General features: G+C 38.4%; 1 protein-coding gene across 2 annotated transcripts in view; it reads left to right on the plus strand.

Moving 5' to 3' along the window:
* The window catches only part of PDE3B (phosphodiesterase 3B), a 182,608-nt gene that overhangs the window by 110,046 nt on the left and 52,878 nt on the right, over positions 1-19,684 (plus strand). For both annotated transcript variants that reach the window (XM_047690782.1, XM_047690781.1), the window contains exons 2-3: positions 5,538-5,588; positions 18,564-18,812. In XM_047690782.1, coding sequence (XP_047546738.1) covers positions 5,538-5,588; positions 18,564-18,812 — 300 coding nt within the window. The remainder of the gene's footprint in view (positions 1-5,537; positions 5,589-18,563; positions 18,813-19,684) is intronic.

The following is a 19,684-nucleotide window of genomic DNA, read 5'->3' on the forward strand; positions in this document are numbered from 1 at the left end:
AGAGTCTTTTTTTTTTTAAGGTTTTATTTATTCATTTGAGAGAGCACAAGCAGGAGGAGAGGCAGAGAGGGGGAGAGAGAAGCAGACCCCCTGCTGAGCTGGGAGCCCAACTTGGGGCTCCATTCTAGAACCTGGAGATCATGACCTGAGCCACCCAGGCGCCCCTGGAGTCTTGTTCTTGATCTAGGCTGAGCATTAATTCTGAGTTATTTATGTTTCTATTTTTATCAACACCTTAAAAGCTTTAGGAAACCAACTTTGAGCCATTTCTTTTTTTGATTGGAGATATAGTGCAACACAATGAAAAGAATGCAAACTTTAATAGATGCAAACAATAATATTCCAGTGACGTAAAAATACTTCAGTTAAGATAATTTGTAAAGAATAACACAGGCCTTAGGGCACCTGCCCAGCTTTTAAGAAAATAATAGCTATTACGGTGAGGATGATGAGATCTCTGTGGAAATCAGAATTAATATAATATTTCATAATTGTGAAATATATGTAAAGTATATAGATTCCTTTTTCCCTCTAAATATTCCAGACCACTGATGAACAAGTGATTTATGGATCATAATCTGATAAATAATGGCTAATACTCCATTACTGTTTCCTAGTTTAAATTTTATCTAAATCCTATTATAGAGCCATTGAGCAGTATCTTTCTTAAGGATTTTGTTATTTTGAGTATCTCTCAATCTATCCTGTATTATTAGTTCAGCTACTGTCCTGGATCATTCCTATCAGGTATAGACAAGCTCTAGAACCTAGAGCTTTTGTTAACCATGTCGACGACGACAAAAGTATTATCCCCACATTCTTTTCCAACCATTACCCCATTTCATTCTTGCCACTTACAGCACAATTTCTCAAGAGTTTTCACTAGTCACTGTCTTCACTTCTTTAACTTCCTAAATTCTTAGTTTTTAATTAAAGCTACATAAATACTTACAAAATATGCATAAAGTATAGACGAAGGATAACAAACACCAGCTACTCTCCATTACCATTGATTTTGAACATTACCGGTAACTTTGAAGTTCCTTGTATGCCACGCCTGGCTCCAGTTTCCTTCTCTTATCCCTTAGAAACAATCACCATCCTGAATTTCTTAGAGTTTCCTATATATTTATATTCCTGGAAAGTAATTATTTTAATATATGTTATATATATATATATATATATATATATATTTATGTATGTATATATTTATATATATATATGTATGTATATATTTATATATATATATGATATAAATGTATCTTATTTATATTCCTGAAAAGTAATTATTTTAAAAGTATATTTTACTTTCCTGAAAAGTAAATATTTTACAGGTATCAAATTATACTGTGTGTATTCTTCTATGACTTTTCTTATTCAGTCCTCTGTTTCTGGGATTAATTTATGGAGTATGTAACGGTACTTCATTTATTTTCACCGTTGTATTCCATGGTGTGAATACACCAGTGTCCTCATCTTATTACGGACAGTTGGGTTTCACCGAGTTTGCTTGCTACCCCATACAGTGCTGCTGTGTGCATCTAGGTTAAACGGTATAGCAAAGTCCAAGTTTTGGGAAGGCTTTTCTTCTGATCCGTTGTGGATCGATGCTTTTATAAAATGCACTAACAACGTTTCGGCCAATGTTAAATTGCTATAAAAATCCCTAAGCCTGTACTGTCCATTTCTTTCTTTATCTTACCGTGGTGCACACTTGGAGTCACACTGCTTTTCATACATTCGTACCTGCAGAATTCCTGGTGGACCCAGGCAAAAATTGTGTTTGCTCAAAATCACTAATCGCTCGGTGTTCAGATTAAACAGAATACAGTCTGCCAGCAGTTTGTGACTTTCACTGTATGTTTTTTCAGTGGCTAACCTGCAGGGGACTTCAGACAAAGGCCTCCAAGAGCAGTTGGAGTAGGGCGTCCATGACCTCTCATGTTGCTGCAGCTTCTAAACAGGCAAACCTTCAGCACGGTGCGCTCAGACCATAAGCTAATGTTGTTTCTCTCAGCAAGAAGCCGCATGACTTTATGTCCCTATTTCTCAACCTGTTTTCATTTTCATTCCCCTCCCAATGAGCCGTTTTAGACCTTTTTCCCCCTCGAATCATTCTTCCTCCTCCATGAAATTTCAGTACTGTAGATTGACAGTCTCTCTGCTTCTGTACTGTGGTGTTTGGAGACCTACAATCATTTTATTATTCTTAAGATTTTTTGTGTGTGTCTGTGTGTGTCCTAAGAACCAGTTTTCACCTGCTTGGGAGTGATAGCACTAACTTAAGAATGCATAATATGAATACAGGTATGGTTCTGGCAGTAGACTACAAGCATTTAAGAAGATAGTATTTAATTATAGTTGAATGAAATGGGGAGCAAGGAAGACTCCGTGTTAAGAAACTATCCTAATGAAAATATGCTTGATTTAGCAAAACATCAGCTTCTATGTAGACCCATGAATTGGGAAAGTGAGGAATAGGCATTTGTCACTGTTTTTTTGTTGTTGTTGTTTTTGTTGTTGTTTTGTTTTGTTTTTTAAAAGATTTTATTTATTTACTTGACAGAGACAGATCACAAGTAGTCAGAGACGCAGGCAGAGAGAGAAGAGGAAGCAGGCTCCCCGCTGAGCAGAGAGCCCCATGCGGGGCTCGATCCCAGGACCCTGAGATCCCCATTTGTCACTGTTTAATGGCATACTTTGTAGAAGACATGTGGAAATATGGATTGGAGGACGGTAGTTAGGCAAGTTTACAGATTTAGAATGCAAATTAGTGAATTGATGCCTCTCTCCTAGGTAATGTTTGGTGACCTATCATGTGGCTCTGACTTCATACCTGTCTGTTCTGTGCTTTTATTGGTGACTTAAGAAAACCTCAGGTTTGGGGCACCTGGGTGGCTTAGTGGGTTAAGCCTCTGCCTTCGGCTCAGGTCATGATCTCACGGTCCTGGGATCGAGCCCCACATTGGGCTCTCTGCTTGGCAGGGAGCCTGCTTCCCCCCCCTCTCTCTGCCTGCTGCTCTGTCTGCTTGTGATCTCTCTCTCTCTGTCAAAATGAATGAATAAAATCTTAAAAAAAAAACCAAAACAAAACCTCAGGTTTACAAATAATGAAAGGAATGATCACTATGCTAGTTGACATCCTCAATCTCAAAAGAAAAATTAAGGACAGAAGAGAAGTATTGCAGTTGGGTCTAAAATACCAATTGTAGGGACGCCTGGGTTGGCTCAGTTAAGTGTCTGCCTTCAGCTCAGGTCAGTCCTGGGATCAAGCCTCATGTAGGACTCCCTGCTCAGCGGGGAGTCTGTTTCTCCCTCTCACCCTGCTCCCCCCACCCCTTGCCTTGCGTGTGTGTGTGTGTGTGTGTGTGTGTGTGTGTGTGTGTGTGTTCTTGCGCTCTCTCTCTCTCTCTCTCTCAAATAAATAAATACTTTAAAAATACCAACTGTGTGAGAGTGGACAAAGTGGAACATAGAAATACCAAGTATAAAAGAAACTTAGGGATTTAAGTATGTTACTCTTAAAAAAAATTTTATTTATCTTAGAGAGGGAGAGGGAATGTGGGGGTAGAGAGGGAGAAGCAGATTCTGGGTTGAGTTTGGAGTCCCGTGCAGGGCTCAATCCCAGGATCCCGAGATCATGATCTGAGCTGAAATCAGGAGTCTGCTGCTTAACCAGCTGAGCCAGCCAGGTGCCCCAAGTTACATTACTTTTAACATGAGTGTTCTGAGAAAGTAATTAACATCTTAAACTGTATTAATTAATGTTTCTAGAATCTAGAATGTATGCTGATCACATCACAACCTGAAATAATTATGTGAGGATTACATTTAGGGCCATATAAAATACTGCATAAATTTAATGAGTCTATTAATATTCATGAACTACTTTGCATGTAGTTATACCATGTCCATTCTGTGGGTACTGGTCCATGGGTTTTAGATGTAGTTACAGTATGTTGGGATATTCTTTGGGGGAGAAATATTTTTTTTTTTCACTAGCAAGAGATGACGTTTTGTAAGGATATTGACAGGGTGATAATGACAACTGACAATCTTTTGAGTGATTAAGGGTGGGTATGTCCTCTAAAATAGGGGTCAGCAAACGATAGCCCACCGACGAAATCCAGCCAGCAGCCTTTTTTTGTAGGGCTTTCCAGCTAGGAATGGTTTTGCATTTTAAGCATTGTAAAACAAAAAGATGATGTCGTAGTGACTTTAGGTGGCTTCCATAGCCTAAAATATTTACTATCTGTCCCTCTATAGAAAAAAAAAATATGCCAACTCCTGATAAAATATTGGACCAGTGATAGAGTGGATAACCCTTTAAGATCTTTTGCAGACAGGAGACAGAAGACCAAGGATAAAAAACAACACAGATAGTTCACGATTCAGGTGCACCTGGTGGCTCACTCAGTCCATAAGAACATGTGACTCCTGATTTTGTGGTTGTGAGATGGAGCCCCCCGTTGGGGGAAGAATTTACTTGGAAAAAAAGTAATAGTTCAGTATATAGAAATCAGGTGATTGTATTACAAATTAGGTTTAAATTAGAGACTAGGAAGCTGTGTAGAAAATTGCGATTATTATCAATTTATTTTGGCAAAAGGAGACCTTTTTATTAAAGAGAAATTTATGATTAATTATAGATAGCAGTTATAGATTGCTAAATTAAAGCTAATGTTTTCTCCTTGAGCATAGTGACTGTTGGAAGGAGAAGTGGCCAGAAAGCTTGCCGGGAAGAAAAAGGACAGGAAAATACTAGTCTGAAACTAAGAAGTTATCATGGATAGCCTGTAAAGGAGACAAACAGGAAAACGGTCACTAATTATCTGCATATCAAAAGGGTTGAGTGTTGCTGTTTATAATCTGTTACTTTATACTTAATCTAACCTCAAGGACAAGCTTTTTTTTTTTTTTTAAGATTTTATTCATTTATTTGACAGAGAGATCACACGTAGGCAGAGAGGCAGGCAGAGAGAGAGGGGGAAGCAGGCTCTCCGCTGAGCAGAGAGCCTGATGCAGGGGTCCCAGGACCCCTTGATCATGACCTGAGCCGAAGGCAGAAGGTTAACCCACTGAGCTACCCAGGTGCCAAAGACAAGCTTTTTAAATTGCTTTTGCAAGAACTACCTTATTAGTAAGGAAATAGCACCACCTACTGACATGGTTTAGAATGATGAGTGATGATCCTTTGAAGATGGTGGGAGGAGGGAGAATGTCTGATGATTTGTAATTTTTCTTGTATTTTTAGTAACTGGGTATTATTTTGATTTGTATTTTCCTTTTTGTGGTAATGGATATTTTGAAGGTTAATATACCTTATTATAGTGGCTTTATTCTGACAATTTTCTTGATTCCCCAATCACAGAGTATATAATTCATGGAATATTCTTTCTATAATTCTCACATTTCCAGTTGCTCTCCCAAACTGTAAGCTGTCTTTTAGGTACCTGTAATTGAAGATGTTCTATTTCATCTTGACATATATTTGTTTATTTCTGGTTTATAACTAAGTGTTTTGTTTTGTTTTCCAGATGATTCTTTGGGATTGGGACTTAAAGCAATGGTATAAACCTCATTATCAGGTAAATATAGTAAATATCACTAATGTCTGTAATGAAACTTTTTTTAAACTGAAGTATAGTTGACACATAATGTTAGTTTCAGGGATACTGTAATGAAACTTTTGGCATTTTGTTATTTTTAATTTTTATTTATTCATTTTATATATATATATTTTAAATTTAAAAAATGTTTTAATTATTTGAGAGAACATGATGGGTGGCGGAAGGGGCGGAGGCAGAGGGAGAGGGAGAAGCAGGTACCTTGTGATCAAGACCTGAGTCTAAGGCAGATGCTTAACCAACTGAGCCACCCAGGTACCCTGAAACTTTTGACATTTTATGGAAGTTATATTCATGAGATTTCTGTGTCATAAGATTATCTTTAACTGAACTAAAAGAACTGTCTTCTAGGTAATTAAAAAAAAATACATATATTTTAATCATGAGGGGAAGAAGAAAATGATAAGAAACCATACTTGTGTAAGAGTTATTTTTTTTAATGTTGGTAGTATAATCTGGGCTCAGAATAAATGAATAATTCTATACTAAGCATGAGATTTTTTTTTTTCCCCTGATTGTGGGAAACTGATTCACAGAGGGGGGAAATAGATTAAAGGCCATATATGAGAAGAAGCAAAACATTTGGCAGAATATTTTACTAGGGAAACAAAAACACAGTGTTTGGTTTTTTTGTTTGTTTGTTTTTGGGTTTTGGTAAAATTTCAATTAAATTACACATACAAAAAAGTACACAACTTCATGAATTTTCACAAACTAAACATTCCACATAACTAATACCCATTTCAAGAAATAGAACTTTACCAGCATTCCAGAAACCTCACTTAGGTACCATTCTCGTTATTGACCGTATCCCCAAGGATGATGTCTCCCCTGACTGATGTAGGAAAGATGTTATGGTTGAAAGCAGAAGGCCAAGAAAGAATTCTTGAGACATCTTTGGTGCAAAAAGGTGTTTTATTATAAAGCATGGGGATAGGACCTGTGGGCAGAAAGAGCTACACTGGGGTTATGAGGAGTGGCCCATTGTATACTTCCAGGTTGGGAGGGGTTGGGGTAGTGTAAGTCTCTAAGGAATTTTGAAAGCAAGGTTTCCAGGACCTTGAGGGGGCTAGCTGTTGTCAGGAAAAGGTCATGTATTATCGTCTAATAAAACCTTAGTCATGAGACCCTTCAGATGTATATTGGTGCCATATATGCTGGGGGCTTTAGAAATAAAGGAAATTTCCAAAGGAATTTTTATACGTTAAAGTAGACTTACAGGATGCTGGGGGGTGGGAGGGATAGAGGGTAGGCTAGGATTGCCTTTCGCCCTTAGCCAAGTATTAACATCGAGTCAGTTGAGCCCTAGAAGAATGTCACTCTGTCTTTCAAGGATTTGTCAATGGATTTAGTAAGGAAATTTAATTTTTCTTCTGCCTTTGCTTATTTATGAACTTTATATATATAAATGGAATCATATAATATATACTTTTAAACTTTTTTGATCACTTAAGTAATATATATTAATATCAGAAGAATTAAAAATAGAAGTATAAGAGAAAAAAGAAAAATCACTCCTAAATACAAGCAGTAACTATGTTAATTATGTTAACTTTTGATGTATATCTTTACAGATCTTTTCCCATTGTATTGAAATGTGTATGCATTCTAGTCTACAAAAAATATGTTATATTATAAATTATGTAGAAATATATATAACATAAATATTAACAAAATAAAAAATTATTAATGTAAATATTTATAAAATTAATTATAAACTATGTTATAATATGCTGGTTTGAAACCTGATGGTTTCCACACTAATAGATACACATTAATAAATACCAAATCTCTGTTCTTTATATTTACAGAAACATTACTCTCTCTATTAGATTTATTTAGTTGTCTCTATCCCAATTTTTGAAAAAAATGCTTTCTGGCTGTCAGGAAGCAAGAATTTCTATCCCCTTAAAGGTCCTGTAGCTGGATTAAGAATCAAACTGATATAAGACAGATTAACAGGAGAAAATGAAATTTAATAGGCATCCTTATAGCCAATGCACATAAACGTGAAAATTCCAAAGACAGTCTGGGAAAATAAGGTATATATGTCATTCTCAGATAAGGACAAAAAGGGAGCAGAGGTCTGGGACTTCAGAGGAAAGGAATGTAATTCCCAGGTTGGTTAGAAGAACAGATGTTTGGTCATTAGATGTTTGCCCTGCCATACAGGTGGTTCACTCAGATAGAATTGATCTCTGCTGGGGTGCCTGGCTGGTAGAGCATGTGACCCTGGATCTCAGAGTTGTAGGTTCAGGCCCCATGTTGGGTATAGAGATTATGTAATATCCTTAAAAAATTTTTGTCTCTGCTAATAACCTTTATTCGGGGAAAGACCCTCAATTTAGATTCTTCTGTGTACTTAAAGGAGGGGCAGAAGTTTTTCTTAAGGCCACAGGATCTCAAGTGCTTTCAGCTCAAAATAAGACAAATGCCAAAGTGGCACATTCTGGGAGGGCTTGTCCTGAACCCCTTCCCAGCTATTTTAAGTAGTGCTGCTGGCACTCTGGGTGTCTTTTGTTGGGTGTATATCTTAGAGTGGATCGCTGGGTCATTGGATTTGCATGCATATGTGGAGTCCCAGTAGATAGCTCTCAGTTTTCCAAGCACTTATATCAATTTTTACCCACCATCAGCTTTTGAGAGTTCCAGTTGCTCCACATCCTTGTGAACACTTGGTAGGGTCTCTTTTAAATCCTTCTGCTAGCTGTGCAACAGTGTATCATACTGCTTTTAATACTTGCATTTCACTGATGACTCATCAGGTTGAGGATCTTTTCATATGTTAATTGGCTACCCAGATATTTTTGGGTGGGGTCTTTATACTGATTTACTTGGTGATCAGTAGGATTTGTTTATGTATTTTGGAAATGAGTGTGTGTGTGTACACATATACACAAAGGCTATATATGTATGTACATATATACATACATATACATAAAAGTATAAATATACGTATATACGTGTATATATATATATGTATATATATATGTGTATATATATAGAATGTAGTGAAAATGGGTGGGGTTTTTTCCCTAAGATTTTATTTATTTGAGAGGCACCTGGGTGGTTCAGTGGGTTAAAGCCCCTGCCTTCTGCTCAGGTCATGATCTCAGGGTCCTGGGATCAAGTCCTACATCGGGTGCGGGTGCTCTGCTCGGCGGGGAGCCTGCTTCCCCCTCTCTCTGCCTGCCTCTCTGCCTACTTGTGATCTCTGTCTGTCAAATAAATAAATAAAATCTTAAAAAAAAAAGATTTATTTGAGAGAGAGAGCATGAGTGGAGAGGGACAGGCAGAGAGGGAAAAGCAGGCTCTCTGCTGAGTGTAGATCTCCATCCTCTACTCCAGGATCATGACCTGAGCTGAAGGCCTATGCTTTACCAAATGAGCCACCCAGGCGCCCCAAAATGTGTGTGTGTGTGTGTGTGTGTGTGTGTGTGTGTGTGTGTTTAAGTCCTTTCCTAGTCTGATTTATCATGATGTCTTTTGATGAAAATATCACCAGTGCTTTCTCTGGATACCTTTTATCAGATTAAGGAAGTTCAAAAAAAAATTAAGGAAGCTCCATTCTAATCCTAGTTTACTAAAGACCTTTTTTTTTCTCTTTTTAGTCATGAATGGGTGTAGAATTTTTATCAGATGCTTTTTCTGCATCTATGGAGATTATTCCTAGATTTTTTTCTGTTTATTCTATTAATGTGGTGAATTATATTGTTTAATTCCGTGCCTGTGTTAGACCAGTCCCGTATTCCCAGAATAAAGCAAATTTGATCAAGATATTTTAAAAATATTATTTTTATTAAAAATTTAAAAAATATTTTAAAATATACATATATATGTGTGTGTGTATGTGTGTATATGTACACACACATACACACCCCACTGGATTTCATTTTTTGTTTTGGAATTTTGAATCCATGTTTACAAGAAAATTGGCCTATAATTCTTGTTTCTCATAATGTTCTTGGCATGTTTTTGGCATAAAGCTTATAATGGCCTCATAAAGTGGGATATTCACTCTATGTTATCAAGAAACATTTGTAAGATTGGTATTCTTTCTTTAATGTTTGAAAGAATGCTGTGGTGAAGCCATCTCAGTTTGGAGCTTTTTTTATGAACAAATGTTAAATTATGGATTTAGTTTCTTCAGTAGTTTTAGGCCTGTTCCAGTTTTCTGTCTGTTCTTGTAACAGTTGGGTTAGTGGTGCTTTCTAGGAACTCCTTTTTTTGTTGTTCCCTCCAGCCTTGAGACTGCTGGAAGCTCTATTTTACTTTCAAAATAGAAATCTGTTTGACAATTTTTGCCTGCTTTCTCCATCTCAGCCGCTGTTTGCAAATTGGCAAATGCCTTCAGGGGAAAGCAGCTCTGAAGTCAAGCTTGCTGCTTTTTCTTCTCTCTGAGATCCTGCCTGTCTTGCTAACCCTGATGTTTCAGACTTCCAGCCTCCTGTGACTACAGAAAGCTCCGCTCTGATTCCTGGCCTCTTAACTGCTCTGTTCCGTAGCCTCTCTTCCCCCCGCCAGTTACAAGTCTGTAGCAGAGACCTTGATGTAGTAGCACAGGATGGTGGATTCATTTTAATTTATTAACTCTTGAGTTCTTGTTCTTTCAAGGCCTGACTGCTTGACTGTTCTCTGAACAGCCTTGAAATGGGTGCTGCTTTGATTTATTTATTTATTTATTTTTAAAAAAGATTTTATTTATTTGTCAGAGAGAGATCACAAGTAGGCGGAGGGGAAGGGGGAAGCTGGCTCCCCGCTGAGCAGGGAGCCAGATGTGGGGCTCCATCCCAGGACCCTGGGACCATGACCTGAGCTGAAGGCAGAGGCTTAACCCACTGAGCCCCCCAGGTGCCCCTACTATTTTTATTTCAGCTTTTCTAAACTATTCTAGGCAGAAAAGTTCGTTTGCTATAGCCTCCTTGCTGAAAAATAAGGCAAGCCTCTTATGTCACTGGAACATTTCATCACCTATACATTGGGAATAATACCAATTTCCTCAGAGGGCTGATTACGATAACAACAACAATAGCAACAACAACAAGTGCCTGGGGGATAGTAGCACTCAATAAAAATGTGAGCTAATATTATATTAATATATAATAATGAATTCTAAGTATCTCTGAAACTATAGTATAAGACAGGATTTAGCACAGTTTTTTCTATAAAGGGCCAGATAGTAAATATTTTAGCATTTTCATATGTTAATTGGCTACCCAGATATTCTTTTTTTTTTTTTTTTAAGATTTTTATTTATTTATCTGTCAGAGAGAGTGAGCACAGGCAGAGGCAGAGGGAGAAGCAGGCTCCCCACTGAGAAAGGAGCCCATTGTGGGACTCGATCCCAGGAAGCTGGGATCATGACCTGAGCCGAAGGCAGCCGCTTAACCAACTGAGCCACCCAGGTGTCCCGCTACCCAGATATTCTTAAAATATTTAGCATTTTAGCACAGCCACCTACCCTACTCTCCTCCCCCTCTTCAGTCATCCTTTAAAATGCAGGATCTATTCTTAGCTCTCTGGGCAAAACCAAGATTTGCCACATATGAGCCATTGGGAAATAGGAATTAAAGCTCTGATTTAAAAGTTTGTCACTCTTGCTTCCTACACTCCGCTCATCCAAAATAAAAGTTGAAGTCCTTGTCATGGACCCAAGTGACCTTCCACAATATGGTCCCTCACTCTACTTCCATTTACTTCTCTGACCTTGTGTTGTACTAATTTCTCCTTCATCTACTCTGTTCCAGTTATTCGGGCCTCCTCGTTATTCCTCAGACAAGCGAGGCAGGCTGGCCCTCTGGGTCTTCACACTTGCTGGTCTTTCCGCCTGGAATGCTCTTTTCCCATGTCTCTGTCAGTTCTTAACATAAAGATTATCTTTTCACCTCAACATTTTAGTGCCCTCCATTACTTCTTTTTCTCTTTACTTGCTTTTTACCCTGCTCAAAATCCGTGATTCTCCCTTGTTCATACCCATTAGCCTGGAATCCTGTGTTCTCAAAAATTTAGTCCCAACATGCCTCTCCAACCTTATTTTCCAGGGTTCTTTAAAAAAAAAAAAAAAGAAGAAGAAGCATGTACTTTAATAATTTAACGTTCCCTGTACTTTGCTATTTTATTGGTTTTGCTCCTTTACTTGCATTCTTTCTTGATGAGCTCCCCCAAATGCATTTTTAGCTTCATTATAAAAATTATTCCTCCCTGATCTTTATAAATAAAATACTGCCAAATTAATATCTCAGCTCAAATGCTACCCCTTCCATAAAGTTTCTGTTAACCATTTGGATTAAAGCTTATGTATCTTCTTTGAACTCTGGTGCCACTTTATCTGTATTTTTATTTCATCACTTTCCATAATTTTAATAGTAGTACTACTTACTGTACTTTACCTCTCTGTACCGTACACTGCACTGTTTGCCTGTATCATCAGCTTTAATTCTCCCTGCTCCTCTCCACTAAATGTAACTATGAACTCTGGAAATAATAAGAGGCAGCTGAATTTCAGGAGAATACTGAAAAATGGAAAGAGGAGGGTGGAGGAGTTGGGGACTCCAGTAATAAAAACTACAGTGATGGGGTTTCTTAAAACCCTTGCCTAACAGCAAGAGGTGACCAAGCAGAAGGTGACTCAGGTGGGCTCATTCCTTCCCCAAGATAAAATGAGAGTCCTGCCAGTAAAACCAAGTGAGTCTAGTTGCTCTAGCAGGGGGAAACCGATCAGGAGCTGCACTGACAATAAGAGGTCAGGGGAGGGATTCTCATTCCCTACTGAGCAGGAGACCCCCTTTACCCAGAGACTGGGGATACTGCCATGACATGTGTCTAGTCCTGAAGGTGTTCTTTGTGCCGGTGGCCTGGAGACTCTCTTGCCCCACCGAAAGGTACCAGGTGGCTCAGTGTGAGGAAATTCCTCCTTCCTCCTCCCATCTGCTCACCCATGGAAGTACCAGAAAGGACCAGTGGGAATCCTACTGGCACCAGAAAATAATCAGGCAGACCGAAATACCACTGTGGATGCCCAGAAAGCTAAATTGTCATTAGAACCACAGCCTGAAAAAGTAGACCAGGACCTGTGTACTAAATCTAAACAAAAAGACCACCTCCCCATACAAAACATTTAAATAGGACCCAGAGTCTTCTAGGGTAATAGCTAAAATGCTGATAATAAAAGAAAAGAAATCACTTTTCATACCAAGAACCAGGAAAATCACAACTTGAATGACGAAAAAAAACAGTCAATGCTTAACATCAAGATAAATCAGATTTGAGATTATCTGACAAATATTTTAAGATTTTATTTCTTTATTTTAGAGAGCCTGAGCAGGGGGAGGAGCAGAGGGAGAGGGACAGGCAGTCTCCCCACCGAGCAGGGAGGCTGATAGGGGGCTCTAAGATCATGACCTGAGCTGAAATCAAGAGTTGGATGCTTAACCAACTGAGCTATCTTGGTACCCCCGACAAGAAATTCTAATGCAGCCGTCATAAAAATGTTCTAACAAGCATATAACAAGGAAACAAAATAGAAAATCTCAACAATAACAAAAAAACCCGGCACTTCTCCCCTTTGATTGCACCTCACAGATGCTGTGGTGGGTTTTTTTGTTTTGTTTTGTTTTTAACAAATTGAAGGTTTGTAGCAATCCTGCATCAACCAAGTCTGTTTTTACTGTTTTAAGAACAGCATTTGCTCACTTCATGTTTCTCAGACACATTTTGGTAGGTGTTAAAATATTTCAAACTTTTTCATCATGATACTTGTTATGGTGATCTGTGATCAGCGATCTTGGATGTTACTATTGTAATTGGTCTGGGGTGCCATGAGTCATGTTCATAAAAGATGGTTAACTTAATAAATATTGTGTGTTATGACTGCTCCACTGACCAGCTGTTCCCCCATCTCTCTCCCTTCTCTTTGGGCCTCCTTATTTCCCAAGATAGAACAATATTGAAATTCGGTCAGTTAATAACTCTTCAAGGCCCTCTTAGTGGTCAAGTGAGAGTCACATATCTCTTACTTTAAATGAAAAGCTAGAAATGACTAAGCCTTGAGAGGAGGGTGCCTCGAAAGCTAAGATAGGTCAAAAGCTAGGCCTCTTGCATCAGATATTGAAGTTATGAATGCAAAGGAAAAGTTCTTTTTTTTTTTTTAAGATTTATTTATTTATGTATTTATTTGACAGTAAGAGACAGTGAGAGAGGGAATACTAGCAGGGGGAGTGGGAGAGGGAGAAGCAGGATTCCCACTGCCCAATACGGGGTTCATTCCCAGGACCCTGGGATCATGACCTGAGCTGAAGGCAGATGCTTAATGACTGAGCCACCCAGGTGCCCCAGTGTTGTGATTTTTAATTTCTAATTTACTTCTAATTATTATTTTTTAAAAGATTTTATTTATTTCACAGATCACAAGTAGGCAGAGAGAGAGAGGAGGAAGCAGGCTTCCTGCTGAGCAGAGAGCCTGATGCGGGGCTTGATCCCAGGACCCTGGGATCATGACCTGAGCTGAAGACAGAGGCTTTAACCCACTGAGCCACCCAGGCGCCCCCAAAGGAAAAGTTCTTATAGGAAATGTAAAAGTGCTACTTCAGTGAGCACGTGAATGATAAGAAAGTGAGACAGCTGCTTTGCTGATAGGGAGAAAGTTGTAATGTTCTGGATAGAGGATCAAACCAGCCACAACATTCCTTTCAGCCAAAGCCTGATCTAGAGCACGGTCCTAACTCTCTCCAATCCTATGAAGGCTGAGAGAGGCGAGGAAGCTGCAGAAATAGTCTGAAGCCGGCAGAGGTGGGTTCACGAGGTTTAAGGAAGGAAGCCATTTCCAAAACATCAAAGTGCAAATGAGTGCTGATGCAGAAGCTGCAGCAAATTATCCAGAAGATCTAAGCTAAGACACTTACTGAAGGTGGTTACACTGAACGACAGATTTTTCAATGTACGTAAGGCAGCCTTCTATTGGGAGAACATGGCACCCAGAGCTTCCATGGCCAGAGAGAAGTCAATGCCTGGCTTCAAAGGTTAGACTTGAGTTCTCTCACTGGCGCTAATGCAGCTGGTGACTTGACATTGAAGCCAGTGCTTCTTTACTGTTCTGAAAATCCTAGGGTCCTTAAGAATTATGTTAAACGTATTCTGCGCTCTGTAAATGGAACAACAAAGCACATCTGTTTTCAACGGTTTACTGAACATTTTAAGCCCACCTTCGAGACCTCCTCAGGGAAAAAAGAAAGATTCAGATATTAGTGCTCATTGACAAAGCACCTGAACACCCACAAACTCTGACGGAGACGTACAACAAGATTAATATTTTCGTGCCTGTTAACATAGCATCCATTCTGCAGTCCATGGAGCCAGGAATAATTTCGATTTCTAAGTCTCATTATTTAAGAAATACATTTTGTAAGGCTGTTTCTGCCCCAGATAGTGATTCCTTGGTCAGATCTGGGCAAAGAAAATTGAAAACCTTCTGAAAAGGATTCACAATTCAAGAGGTTGAAATACCAGCATTAACAGAGTTTGGAAGAAGTTGATTCCCACCTTTGTGGATGACTTTGAGGGGCTCGAGATTTAAGTGAAGAAAGTAACTACACGTGTGGTAAAAACAGCAAGAGAAGTACACTAAAGAAGTGGGGCTTGAGGATGACTGAATGGCTGCCATCTTGTGGTAAAACCTGAACGTACGAGGAGTTGCTTCTTTTTTTTCTTTTTTTTTTAAAGATTTTATTTTATTTTATTTATTTGACAGAGAGAAATCACAAGTAAGCAGAGAGGCAGGCAGAGAGAGAGGAGGAAGCAGGCTCCCCGCCGAGCAGAAAGCCCGATGCGGGGCTCGAACCCAGGACCTGGGATCATGACCTGAGCCGAAGGCAGCGGCTTAACCCACTGAGCCACCCAGGCGCCCCCGAGGAGTTGCTTCTTACGAGGAACAAAGGAAAGTGGTTTCAGGAGATAGAATCTGCTCCTGAAGATGCTGTGAGGACTGTTGAAACGATGACAAAGGATTTAGGATATAATATAAACTTGATAAAGCAGTCCCAGGTTTTGAGAGGATTGATTCCAAGTTTAAAAGAAGTTCTCCTGTGGGTAAAATGCTATCAGACAGCATCACAAGCAACAGAGAAACTGTGAAAGGAAGAGTCAGCCGAATGCAGCTAACTTCATTTAAGAAATTGCCACAGCCGCCCCAACCCTTAGCAACTGCCACCTTGACTGGATCAGTCTGCAGCCATCAACATCACATTCGAGACCCTCTACTAGCAAAAAGATGACGACTCGGGGCACCTGGGTGACTCAGTGGGTTAAAGCCTCCGCCTTCGGCTCGGGTCATGATCCCAGGGCCCTGGGATCGAGCCCCGCATCGGGCTCTCTGCTCAGCGGGAAGCCTGCTTCCTCCTCTCTCTGCCTGCCTCTCTGCCTACTTGTGATCTCTGTCTGTCAAATAAACAAATAAAATCTTTAAATCCCCCTTTAAAAAAAGAAATGATGACACGCTGAAAACTCAGATGATCGTCAGCATTTTTTAGCAATAAAGTATTTTTTTTTAGAGGAAGGGAGAGTGTGGAGGGGAAGGGCAGAGAGAGAGAGAGAGAGATTCCTAAGCAGGTTCCACAGTGGGTGTGCAGCCTGACATGGGGCTCGATGTCACAACCCTGAGATCATGACCTGAGCCGAAATCAAGAGTCAGATACTTAACTGACTGAGCCACCCCGGTGGCTAAATGAAGTATTTTTAAATTAAGGTATGTTGGGGCACCTGGGTGGCTCAGTTGTTAAGCTGCTGCCTTTGGCTCAGATCATGATCCCGGAGGGGCTCCCTGCTCTGCGGGAGGCTGCCTTCTCCCTCTCCACTCCCCTGCTTGTGTTCCCTCTCTCGCTGTGTCTCTCTCTGTCAAATAAATAAATAAAATCTTAAAAAAAAAATTAAGGTATGTACATTGTTTTTTTAGACATAATGCCACTGCACACATAATAGACTACAGTATATTGTAAACATAACTTTTATATGCACTAGGAAACCAGAGAATTTATTTGACTCACTTTATTGTGCTGTTTGCTCTATTGCAGTGGTCTGGAACCAAACCTGCAACATCTGAGGTAGATCTGTAAAAGTTATAAAAAAGAAAGAAATGAAAACTTTGGAACTCAAAAATACAGTAATGGAAATGAAAAATTTGCTGAATGGGCTTAGGAGAGTGGGATGACAGAGGATGGAATTTGTGAGCTTGAGGACAGAGCAACAGAATTTACCTGATTTGAACAACAGAGAGGAAATAGATGGAAACAATGTAACAGGGATGTATTGGACAATAACAAAAGATCCAAAATTCGTATCAGTGTCTGAGAAGGAGAGAGTGAGTTTAAAAGATTATTTGAAAAAACAGTGGCTGAAAACATCCCCAAATTTTGCAAAAAAAAAAAAAAAAAAAGTAATCCTACAAATTTGAGAAGCTGATTGAATCCCAAATATGAAAACCCCTAATAAATCTGCAAGCCATGTCATATTTAAACATTTGAAAACTAAAGACCAAAGAAAATAACTTAAAAGCAACTACAGAGAAATGACCCATGCTCTATAGAGGAACACCAGCTTAAATATCAATAGATTTCTCATTTGGATATGGGAAAACAGATGCTATTATAGTACAATTTGTGGAGGTAAAGACTTAACCAAACATACAGGAGGGCAGTTTTATAGTAATGAACAAATTGTAACTTGTTCATTTACTGTGGTCCAGCAGTTCAGTTTTATGGGAAGCTATTTGTCTGACGTATGCTTAATTATCTATAGTGACATATATAGCGAAGTATTTATTTGTAAAGATTAGCAACAGCTGGGCTATCCTCTAGTAATAGGGAATGTTTTCAAATAAAAGCTAAGACAAAATAATACTTTACGAGAAAAAAAAAATCCCCAAAGAGCAAAGACATTATTTAGCTAATTATTGTTCTAACTTTCATAACATTTCTTAGTTCTGAAATGTGTTGAGGATACTTAATAAACAGTTTTATGGTGAATTCATTAAATACATTCGATAATTAAGAATTTTAGATAACTCATGTAGGTTTAAGGTACAATAAAAGCAACAAAAGTTACATTTAATTCACTGTTGATTATCCATGTGCTCATTTCTATGGGTAATTGAGTTGAACATCATATATGTATTTTCAAGAAGTAAAAATCATACCATATGCATACATCAATGAAATATTTATTCTAAATTTTAAAAATATTTTTCCTGGGGCACCTGGGTGGCTCAGCGGGTTAAAGCCTCTGCCTTCGGCTCAGGTCATGATCCCAGGGGTCTGGGATGGAGCCCCGCATTGGGCTCTCTGCTCCGCAGGGAGCCTGTTTCCTCCTCTCTCTCTCTGCCTGCTTCTCTGCCTGCTTGTGATCTCTGAGTGTCAAATAAATAAATAAAATCATAAAAGAAAAAAGCTTTCCTGTCCACTCTTTAAGGCCAAGTGTGACGTTACCCCTTCCATGAAGTTGTTGGTGACCATTCAGTTCGAAGTTAATCACTATCTCCTTCAAACTCTGACACCTTTTTTTCCTGTATTTTTATCTTCTTATTTTCCATAGTATTGATGGTTATGCTGTGATTTATTGCACTTTAAATATATTCCCTCATGTTTTACATGTATTCTCAGACTAGTCTCATGTCAGCCCTTAATGAAGGTGGTGGTTGTAATCTCCATTTTACCGTAAAGAGACTAAGAGGTTCAGATGTTAAATAACTTGCTCAAAATCAGACAATTAGGGTTAAAGCATAGATTTAGCTGCTCCACTCGGCTGCCTCTGAAATGTGTAAGGTTACCCGAGAGAACCGCTGTATAGGTGTACCTTGTATATGTACGTCGATTTAAAATACAGTGTTTCTTAAATGTTAGAGCGTTTTCATACAAATCTATAATCCTACTTTTTTCTTTTCTTTCCTAGAATTCTGGAGGTGGAAGTGGAGTTGATCTTTCTGTGCTAAATGAGGCTCGCAATATGGTGTCAGATCTTCTGGTGGATCCGACCCTTCCCCCACAAGTGATCTCCTCCCTGCGGAGCATCAGTAGCTTGATGGGTGCTTTCTCAGGTTCCTGCAGGCCAAAGATTAACCCTCTCACACCATTTCCTGGATTTTACCCCTGCTCAGAAATAGAGGACCCAAATGAGAAAGGAGAACGAAAACTTTACAAGGTCAAGATCCAGTAATCAGCCAGCCCTAATTACCACATTTAATAATTTCAAATTAAAACTGCTCCTTTATAGCTCAGATAAAATACAGTTTCAAGGATCAGCTTTTTTGTACAGTATATTGAGCTGCTTGGGACTTTGGGGGTGGTTGTAAATCTCAAATCATTCTAAAGGAGTGTTCAGCTTTTATTCTAAATAACTTTGCTATAGCCAGCAGTTAAAACTTCATCAGTACAACTATTTATCATTGTTGTTATTGTTTTTAAATACAAAACAACACAAATTTAAGTCCAGGCTTGTATAACAAACTAGTGGTCCTGTCATGTCATTAATCTATTGTATGACTTAGAATCCAGGAATATTATTGAACTACAAAGAATTGATCATTATAATACTTGTTTTATGAATTACATAGCATTATTTTAAATTTTCACCTTTTTTTGGGTCTCTGTTTTGCCCCCTTTACACGCACTAGAGATTGGTCTAGTCCTAATGATTTTTCCATCATTAAATATGGGGTTAATTTTTTTTTTAATATCAGTGCTTCAAAACAGGATTTTCTTTAAGAAATAATAAATACTATCCTAAGTAGGTTTACATTATGCTTGTTCAGAGTGCAATTAAAATTGCTTTATTTGACTAATCAATATCTTTATCAATAACTAAAATCATAAACTTAAGAACATTTTAAAGATTATTCTAGATTTATTTATTTTTAATTTAATTTATTTAATTAATTTTTAATTTTTAATTTAATTAATTTAATTTAATTTAATTTATTTCTAGATTTATTATTCTTTATTATTAGTAAAGAAACTAATCAAGAGAAGATAAAATTCAAATCAGTTAATTTTGTTCCTTGTAATAATGTATGT

The sequence above is a fragment of the Lutra lutra genome, chromosome 10, assembly GCF_902655055.1.
Source record: "Lutra lutra chromosome 10, mLutLut1.2, whole genome shotgun sequence".
Lineage (NCBI taxonomy): Eukaryota > Metazoa > Chordata > Mammalia > Carnivora > Mustelidae > Lutra > Lutra lutra.